This window comes from Montipora capricornis, chromosome 1, assembly GCF_036669925.1.
Source record: "Montipora capricornis isolate CH-2021 chromosome 1, ASM3666992v2, whole genome shotgun sequence".
NCBI classification, from domain to species: domain Eukaryota; kingdom Metazoa; phylum Cnidaria; class Anthozoa; order Scleractinia; family Acroporidae; genus Montipora; species Montipora capricornis.
In genome coordinates, this window is record NC_090883.1 from 40,138,773 (window position 1) to 40,148,772 (window position 10,000).

At 37.6% G+C, this 10,000-nt stretch overlaps 1 protein-coding gene across 1 annotated transcript in view; it reads left to right on the top strand.

The window, feature by feature from the left end:
* Positions 1 to 921: 921 nt before the first annotated feature.
* Positions 922 to 10,000, top strand: part of LOC138043562 (GTP-binding protein 4-like) — a 10,991-nt gene continuing 1,912 nt past the window's right edge. The window contains exons 1-19 of the mRNA XM_068889907.1: positions 922 to 1,018; positions 1,088 to 1,146; positions 1,510 to 1,621; positions 1,774 to 1,877; positions 1,988 to 2,071; positions 2,303 to 2,355; positions 2,715 to 2,778; positions 3,473 to 3,509; positions 3,622 to 3,714; positions 4,435 to 4,497; positions 5,562 to 5,784; positions 6,185 to 6,381; positions 7,027 to 7,239; positions 7,355 to 7,420; positions 7,632 to 7,678; positions 8,097 to 8,190; positions 8,595 to 8,660; positions 8,742 to 8,870; positions 9,262 to 9,328. Coding sequence (XP_068746008.1) covers positions 971 to 1,018; positions 1,088 to 1,146; positions 1,510 to 1,621; positions 1,774 to 1,877; positions 1,988 to 2,071; positions 2,303 to 2,355; positions 2,715 to 2,778; positions 3,473 to 3,509; positions 3,622 to 3,714; positions 4,435 to 4,497; positions 5,562 to 5,784; positions 6,185 to 6,381; positions 7,027 to 7,239; positions 7,355 to 7,420; positions 7,632 to 7,678; positions 8,097 to 8,190; positions 8,595 to 8,660; positions 8,742 to 8,870; positions 9,262 to 9,328 — 1,819 coding nt within the window. The 5' untranslated portion in view covers positions 922 to 970. The remainder of the gene's footprint in view (positions 1,019 to 1,087; positions 1,147 to 1,509; positions 1,622 to 1,773; positions 1,878 to 1,987; positions 2,072 to 2,302; positions 2,356 to 2,714; positions 2,779 to 3,472; positions 3,510 to 3,621; positions 3,715 to 4,434; positions 4,498 to 5,561; positions 5,785 to 6,184; positions 6,382 to 7,026; positions 7,240 to 7,354; positions 7,421 to 7,631; positions 7,679 to 8,096; positions 8,191 to 8,594; positions 8,661 to 8,741; positions 8,871 to 9,261; positions 9,329 to 10,000) is intronic.

The window sequence follows — 10,000 nt, forward strand, 5'->3', positions numbered from 1 at the left end:
ACTTAAGAAGCACGAGACTGGCCCTCATCGAATGGCTAAAGCGTGGCCAAAGGAAATGGTTTCTAGCCAGATACTCAGGAATGGGCCTGGTGTGTGCTGTAAACGTAGATTTTGGATTTCTGAACAAGTTTTTATCATAGAAAATTCGTGACAAAGTTGTGCTTTCATTTCGCCGCTGTAATTCTCGTGTCAAAGAAACGGTATAATAATGTAAATAAGAGAATAACGATATTTATATTTGCAGATTACCTGTCCTCTTACTACGAAAGTCAAGCTCGACATCTCTATGCAATAAGCGCATTCAAAATTTCCTCGTGTTACTTGATAAAAGTATGTGGTTTTTTTTTGTTTTTGTTTTTTTTTTTTGAAAAGAGGGTTTTTCTGCGTATTACAGAATGTAATTTCCGCGAAGATCATGCATAAGAAGTGGACGGGATAGAAAACGTATTTTTCATGTAAGCGGAAAAACTCTCTTCAAAAATAAAAAAAGCAAAGAAAACGAAAAAAAAACCACATACGTTTATCAAGTAATACACCTCCCCCCCCCCCAACCCCTTTCCTGGGAGACCTTAAATTACATGGGTGAAAGGGTAAGAAATATATTGGGAGAAAATATCTACTGTATGAGAATTTAATAATATAAATTTTTTCAAGACCTTTGAGGCAAGACTGTGCGAATACCCTACAAATGGTTTTTTTTTCCTTTTTTTTTCGCCATCTGTACTGTCCTCTTTCTGTGTCTGACGAGTGGACACCACTTGGTCGGGCTAATTATCCCCTAGCTCAGCGGTTTCACTGTGCACAATAGCCTAGATACTTCATGTATTTCTTTTTATAGTGTATTTAATATATAATACTCATACACTATAGATAGAGGACTTACCCAGAGTACAATGTATGTATCCTTACATCAAGTATTCATCAAAAATTCTCTTTTTCATGCGATTTCACGTGCTTCGCCTGTTCCATCATGGCACACTACAATTTCAAGCAAATTACGGTAGTTCCCTCGGCAAAGGTAAGGATAAAATTGCAAATTGAAATAACGTGAACTGCAAATTACTGATTAGCATTACTTGCGCGGCAGGACTTTGTCGACATCATTCTTTCGAGAACGCAAAGGAAAACCCCAACAGTAATACATCGGTAAGTTCATCTGTTTTTGAGAAAAAAACAGCTGATTTTGTTTAGTGACTTCGTTCTTTGCAATGGCTACGTTTAAAAAAGACTAGAGATATAGCTACTAGTGTTAATAGTGCTGTATTTTCCTAAAAAAAGAGACGAGAGGTGGACTTAAACTGTTCTTTTGAAGTACAATGCAAGTGTGTCTGAAATTAGTACGTGCATGTACGTAAGAGATGTCTGGTGCATTTAGCATTGGATTATAAAACTCGTGAGTCATGGGAATAATGAGATATCTATAATATACTATGGTGCTGCATGTTGGTCTTGGAATCTGAAATAAAATTGTTCCAGAGAAATTTTAAAAAGGCTTTTTTTTTTCATTAGACACTACAAAATAAGCCGGATTCGTGGATTTTACATGAGAAAGGTCAAGTTTACCCAGCAGAATTACCATGACAAACTGACGACCATCATTACTGACTTTCCAAGGCTTGAGGTAATAAGAGTTTTCAAACCAAAGATAGAAATGAGAAAATTCGTTGTTAGTATTGATTGATTCCTTTGAATTCTCTTTGGGCAAGCTGACTCAGAAAGGCTGCTTGAAAAACCAGTAACAACCTTTGTTTGTTTATTTGTTGATTTTTTCAGGACATTCATCCATTTTATTCTGATCTGATGAATGTTCTCTACGATAAAGATCACTATAAACTGGCCTTAGGGCAAATAAATACAGCGCGACACTTGATTGACAAGTAAGGTTGCTTTCTAATTTTGAAATAATTTACTTAATGAAATTTCCGGGGAATTTTTCGCATTGTTTGTCTGAATGAATTTTAAGGGGACTTAACTGTTTTTTTGAAAGTGTTGCAAAGGATTATGTGAGGCTCTTGAAGTATGGCGACTCACTCTACAGGTGCAAACAATTGAAAAGAGCTGCTCTTGGAAGGTAAGCAACAGAAATGATTTTTATCTTCCATGAAATCAGTAATAAAGTAGTTTTATTATTCTTTCAAATGATTTAATTTCTGAGTTGTTGGCCATGTGATCATTACCAACAGTGATAACGATATTTGTTTGTGTTTCCACCATCATTAATATATATATATTTTTTTCCCCATTAATTATTTAAGGTGCTCTTTACTCACTTTGATCTGCTAATTACATATATTTTCAACAGAATGTGCACAGTGATGAAGAGGCAAAACCAAAGTTTGCAATACTTGGAACAAGGTAAGTGTAGGATGGTTTGATTTCCATGGATTTCCATGAAAACACTATGTGTATACATGTACTGTATGTTGGAACAACAGTACTTATCAAAGTTTGTGGTTGAGTTAGCTTTTGTTAAGGATTTTAGTTCTGTAGTTCTGAAACTGTCAATGGAAAATAGTGGTGCACAAGTGGTTCTGCCGGAGATGGACTCACAACCTCCCGCGTGGCAGTTGGGTGCTTAACCCAACTGTGCCACCGGTGTGCAGTAATGATCCTGCCTTGCATGTTGCTAGTGTAGAGAGCATAGATGTACATACAATATGACAACCAAAATGACAACCAAAAACTAGTGATCTTTTGACTTCTTCATTGCACAGTTCGGCAGCATTTAGCTAGGCTTCCATGCATTGATCCCAATACAAGAACACTCTTGATTTGCGGGTAGGTTTTTATTCTTTCATTAATTTTGTGCTATGTGTACAAAATAGAAGTACTATAAGTGTAGCATGGTCCATCTAAAAGAAAAAACAACAATTAACAGATTTAATCATGAATGCTTAATAAAGTTACACTTTGATGTATTCTTCAGTACAGTTGACCTTACCAGTGGAATAAACTAGATGGTGATTTTTGGTGAGGGAGGGAAATTTACGAACTTGGAGAAAAGGTCTTCGAGCAGGGTTGACAACCATTGCAAACTCAATCCACTTATGGCAGCTACCAGGATGTCAGGATATGAATCTTGTCCAGATCAGGGGAGAGGGGTATTGTTCTCAACAATGTGTCCACCCTTCTCGCTATAATAATTATTTCATCAACATAGGGTGTTGCTACATGAACTTGGTATTGACCCTGTCCAACAGGACTTTATGTCAGTGAACTGACTCAGAGAACCTGTGGTTTTTTTTGTCCTTGTCTTTGACACTACCAATTTTTTTATATGGATAACAGAAGTTATGCTGCTTTAGGTGCCCATGTCAGAAATCTTCCACGAGTAAAACATGAATGTACATGTACTTTGAGAAAAAAAAAAGCCTTGTCTTAATGCAACAACAATTGCTTCAATGTCATCTTTTGTCTTTTTTCTCCAAGAGTAGTTTTCACCTATCATTATGATTGTCCTTTTCTTATTCAGTTTTCCAAATGTTGGCAAATCAAGTTTCATGAATAAGGTGATTATTTGATGGTTATTGACGGAAGTGATTTTAACATTATGTCATTTGTGTGTTTTAAATAATGCAGCTGATGAATAAGCATTAATGCATGATCTGTATTTTAAATCAGGTGACCAGAGCTGATGTTGAAGTCCAGCCTTATGCCTTCACCACAAAATCACTCTTTGTAGGCCACATGGACTACAAATACCTCAGATGGCAGGTACATGTAATAGTTACTGGATAAAAATGAGATTTTTACATGCTTGAGGAAGGGCAGATTTAGTTTCCAAATGATACGCTGGAATAACTTTAATTAATACAGTAATTACTTTTACTACTAAATTTAATTATTACAGAATGATACATGTGCTGTACCTATATTAATGTGATTATTAATTTTACATACAAGAAACAAACGGGTGTAGGCAGGGGTTTCAATAGAAGCCGGTTACCGGCGGTATACCGCCGTCTGCTTTGCCTCATACCGCCGGCTAGTTTGCCTTGATTTTCACTAAAAATGCTATCATAAACTTGTCAAATTGCCACCTTCAATGGGCTATCATGGACGGCTATTTCAGAAGTTATTGAAACCCCTGTGTAGGCTAATTTTAATTAATTTGTTCATCAGGTTAATTAATAAAACATGGCTGATGCTATTCGGGTCAGTCTCTGTGAAACCTATAGAACTTGCTGGTAATTATTAAGTCTTGCTGCTGGGTTAATGCAAAGCTCACTTCCAACAACTTGTCCCAGAAAACTGTGAATAATTATTCAAAAATTCCTGACCTTGGATCCTTATGTTCCAGAATTACTTGGGTTGTGATGACAAAGTAATTATCACAGTGTTTGTAATTAACTGAACTTACTAAAACTGGCAACACATAAAGTATTTGCACAAAGTCTTCTTGCAACTATTAATATCAATGTCCATTGTTTTTAGGTTGTTGATACTCCAGGAATTCTTGACCATTCATTGGAAGAACGAAACACTATAGAGATGCAGGTGTGAGTTTTGTGGATTTTAATGCTCATATAAACCCGAATGAAGTCAAAGTCAAATCATTTTAAAAATCAAACTGAATGAGCTATATTTCACATATCACATATCACATATTTCACATAGCTATATTTCACATATCATTATGTTCATTGTTGAGAGGGTCATGTCTTTGGGGAAACTCCATCCATCCGACAGAAACTGGGAATGGGTGTTGATTGACTGCTCCTTTTATAGTGTCTTAATATGTGGGTTACACCATAACATGTAGCTTTTCTTGAATCTCTTAAAAGGGGACATGATTTTTGAGTGGATGTAGAGATTGTTAAACAAAAGACTCCTGAACCACCCTCCCCATTGATGAGTAAAATTGTCTGGTGTTAAACTGAGTAAAATCTATTAAGCCTCTCTCCTAGGAGTCAACTGACTGAGGTTAACCCATTCACACCTTCAAACGCCTTGGGACGCTCCTTCCCCCTCCCTGACTCATTGACAAGTAAAATCGTCTGGCACTAGATGGAGTGAAATCTATTAAGTCTCTTTCCTACTGTAGGGAACAATGGGTTAAAAACAAAAAGAAAATGATAATATTATAGACCACTTTCATAAATGGCGACCAACTTTACATTCTTTTGTATTTATGTTAATTAGACCTACTGCCCTCGTTTTAAAACAAATATTCTTTTGAAATTTGCTCGTCGTAGCGAGGTTAGTAGGGCTTATTAGCATTAAAACAAAAGAATAATTTATTTGGCCGCCATTATGAAAGAGGTCTATAGGTGTACATACTCTGATACTACACACACATTTTGCCAATTCAGCAGGCCACATTCCACAGTATGGTCAGAATACAGCCTTTTTTCATTTAAAAGTTTCTTCTTGTTGCTTGATTCAAAAATCTTTGTAGAGATATTTATTATGATTAAAAATGTAGTAAGCTAAGTGTAAAGCTTGTTCTGTTTCTTACTGCCTGCTTCTTGTTTTTCCAGTTCAATTTTTTTCCTCATAAAATTGTGGTTCATAACTGACAGTACAGTTAGTAAGATATATTAATTTATTCACCTCCTCAGGCCATCACTGCACTTGCGCATCTTAGAGCAGCCATTTTGTTTATCGTGGACATTTCAGAGCAGTGTGCACACACCCTTGAGGAACAAATTGAACTGTTCAATGGAATTAAACCTCTCTTTGCTAACAAACCCCTGCTTGTTGTTCTGAACAAAGTTGATATTATCAGACCAGAAGACTTATCTGACGAAAAGAAAGAGTTGGTGAAAGCTTTTGATCAAGATGGTATGTTGCACTTTTCACGTATTGTCAGTGAAGTCAGTGACGTCAACAACCACAAGAAAAACTGATATTTCAAATAATAATTATTATTATTATTAGTTTTAGTTACTATTGAACTAAACAACAGGCAACAACTGCCTATCTGATGACAACAACAACAACAACAATGGCACACAGTGTGTGGATACAGAAGTATGGTGGTTGCCGCTCAATGAGATTGGCTTGCATGTGTGACCTGAGCCCCTGAGCTTATGTAATCATTTTGTAGGTAGAAAAAAAAGGAACCAGCTGTTTTTGCTGGTTGATGCCTCTTATCTTTCACTGAAGTATTCAGAAGGTATCACTCACTTTGAGTTTTTAAGTAAATGTAAATAGTTTGATCGCTCTTGCCCTTTACATGCAGGTGTGACAGTTCTTTCAATGAGCGCAGTCAGTGAGGAGGGTGTGATGGCTGTGAAAACTGAAGCATGTGATCAGCTGTTGGCTCACAGAGTTGAGGTGAAAATGAAAGGCAAGAAAGCAAAGGATGTTATGAATAGACTTCATGTTGCCATGCCAACCCAGAGAGATCAGAAAGAGAGACCACCATGCATTCCGCAGGTAATGTATGCCCACAGAAACATTTCGAGTGTTAGACCAGGATTACTGGAAGTGGCAATTTGCTCTGATCAGACAAAGGCCTAATGCTCAAAATGTCAGCTTTTGAATTTCTTTGAGTTGATAAAACCATTTCTTAGTTTCACTTTCCCACTGACGCAGTACCACAGTTTCTTTAGAAATTAAAACCAATAATCTATGCAACAGTCGTTATGGCTCATCATTGGTTTCTGTTCTTCAACAGTGAATTATATGCACACCAAACTTGGGCTGGTAGTAAAAGCATAGTCCTTTTTAGGACAAACAATAATTAACAATCCATTCCTTGAATACAAAATAAAATTAATAAATAAATTCCAAGGAATCTCTGCACTTGGTTAAATATCCTCCTGTTCTTGTCTTGTGGTCTTTAACGGGTTCTTGCCTACATCTTATTGGTTTGATTATTTTTATCTTCATTTTTACCCAAGTCACATTTATTGTGATATTGTTCAATAAGAAATGTAGCACCACCTAATGACTCGCTTCCTATATTTTTACAGCTCTTACTAAAATGCCGAGTAGTCAACCTCTCTACTACTTCAAGAAGCTCAGCGTATCACATTTCAAAACAGCTACATATATTTTGTTTAATTTCCACATTATCAGGCAGTACTTGATAAGAAGCAAGCAATGGCGATTGAAGGAGCTCAAACAAAGAGAAAACTGGCAAAGGATCTTGAGTCCGAGCTTGGAGAAGATTATTTCATGGATATGCGGCAACATTGGGACTTAAAGATTGAAGAAGAGAAACATGATGTTCTACCAGAGATATACCTCGGAAAAAATGTGGCAGACTACATTGATCCAGATATAATGAAGGTACACACACTTCGAAATTGTTTATTGCCAGATGAACGTAAAGATCCTACCCGGTAATTATATATTTGCATGTTATTGAAGACAGTTTTTTCTTATAACAATTATTCCACTGCAGAAATTGGAAGAGTTGGAGAAGGAAGAGGAGTTACGTGAGCAGGCTGGCCTTTATGATTCTGATTTGGTACGCTGTGACACGTGTAGATTGTATTACTTGTAAATTCATTTCATGTATGTACATGCATGCAAATACTTATAATGCTATTTTCTCTCCACATCTGTTTTCCTTGCTATCAAAGCATGGAGTCTTTAAAACGAAGAATAATATCGTCCTTGGTGAACTATTATTATAAAATTAATTTTGTGAGATCCTTGAGTGTGCTCTTACTTTTCAGGAAGAACTCCACTCCGAAGAAGAAGATATCAGAAACAAAGCAGAACTGTGAGTTGGCCTCTCAGCGTTTGGAAGAGAGAAATTCATATCACTCGCTACAGTGATCATTTTTCCCTCTTTTATAATCGCAGATTGCTGCAAAATTATGCATTGGTTGAGATCAGCAGATTTTCAGCGGCACAATTTTTTTTTGTGTGCGTTTGTGTGTGCTTTTATTATTGCTGCATTCATGCAGGAATAACAACAAAATACCTTGTACTTTCGTTGTTTTGTTTTCCCATTTCAGACCGCATGACTTTACTCTAAGGAATAGGGCTTAATTGAAAGTTTTCCGTTTGCAAGTGGGGTGGAAAGAAGGAATTCCACTTTCACATAATCTGAGATGGTCAATTAGCATCTGTTCCTTAAATGGTTGATTTCCAAAAAAAACTTTTTGACTTTTGTTTCTGTATTTATTTATTGTCAGAATCCGTCAGAAGAAAAAGCTGATGAAGAAAGTTCATGCCGAAAGTAGAGCAAGTAATAACAGTGCCAAGGTTCCTCGTTCCACATTTCTGAAGGTACGTCAGCTCTATCTGTCACGCTTTCTTCCCAAGAAAGACAACGCGTAAATCACATTGTCTTATTTCCCTTCTCTTTTATGCTATTTACTTGTTAACTTATCAGCTTCACCACCACCGACCAGGGGCCTGTTTCTCGAAAGTCCCGAGAACTTTCCGGGCCCGAAAAGCCAGTCGTCAAACTGCAATCTGCTTATTTTGAAAAGCTGATCCTTTAACATGTTTTTAATGTAAGAAAAACTAAGAGGATTGCGAAGTTTGATGGCCCGGAACCTCGGCGTTGCGAAGACATAAAGGGAATCGTGGCACCCGAAATAGGCCCGAAAACTTTCGGGACTTTTGAGAAACAGCCCACAGGAATGATGCTAAGGGTTATGTTGATGATCTCCATTTTATATCTTTAGGTTCAAGCTGCTCGCAGCAGGAAAAGGAAAGCTGACTTTGGTGAAGAAATGGAAGGCATTGAAGAAGTGCGTAGTATTTCGATAAAGTCTTGAAGTTTATCTAACCTCGGGTAACAATGTCTAAATTTGGATTTAAATTATTTTCAGGGAGATGGAGATTTAACTAGGGCCCGTTCCCAGACCCCAGTGAGCTGCAAAAGAAAACGAGCCGCAAGCAGTGTCGCGCGCAGCTTGTCACGGCCACCACGTGACCAGTCAGGGATAACCCCCCCAGAGGTAAGGAAACTTGAAAATCGTGGTGGGAAGAAAGTATCACAGGCAGGTCGACTTGTTCAGTACACAGTAAAAGAAGCCATCACAGTGAAGGTGGATGTGGTAATTACTCGATTCAGTGTAGAGGGGTAATTTTTCTTTGACTATCGGGAAAATCAAGGCAACCTTTCCCCTTCCCATGTCAAAGATAGTCATCAATTATTTTGTGGGGGAGGAGAGATGGATTTCATTTCCTTTTTCTGGGATGTGCAAATACAACTGAGTGGCCATAACAGGAAAATACAACTCTGAATCCAAAGTTAGGGAATTATAATGAATGCAGGAAGAAGGCAACGATAAGGGTGCCTACTTCGCTGATCTATAGTTTAATTTTTCCTTCTTGTGTTTTGTTTAGAAAAAGAAGAAAGCTAAGAAGCTGTCAAAGGTCGCTCAAAGGGGAATGAACCGTATGGGAAGAGCAGGTAAGAATCGTCGTCAGTCACTTTCGCTTGATTTGCCACTTCTTTAATACCACTGCGCGAAAGTTTAAGCAATTGCATTAGGTATGAGGGTATCCCTTGTTCGAAAACTAATTCAGTGGGGGTGCAATCAAGAGTCTTTCGACAGTAAAGGCCCAGGTCTGCTCAATAACAATTTTGCGGTGACTAATTTACTGGGAAGTAAAATAGTAAATGTGTTAAACCCAGGAATCATATTATAACTAAGTGAAGTACGATCGTCCGGGTGAGTGTGTAGCTCTGAGGAATGTTTTGGGTGACATTGACCGAGCGGAAGTCTCGACTGTGAAGATGACTTCCGCCCAGTTTGTCGAAACGTCAGTCATCGTCACCCAAAACAGTCTTTCTCAGGAATACTATAAACAAGGACGTTCGTACTTACAGGACGTTCTATGCGCAAGGACTTCGATCACCGCTACGAGGATGTTATCCAAAATATTAAAAACTAAACTACGAATATCAGATTTCCGCCGCACGTGCAGCATGATTATTTTTCCTCTTTTAACCAATGATATTGTTGTTTCGTGGTGTTCTCGTTGACGACCGCTTCGTAGATCGTTAAGTCCTTACTTCATATCCAGCGCGCCCTCGTAGAATAATTGTTAAATATCACTTCACATTCGCGTTATTATTTCG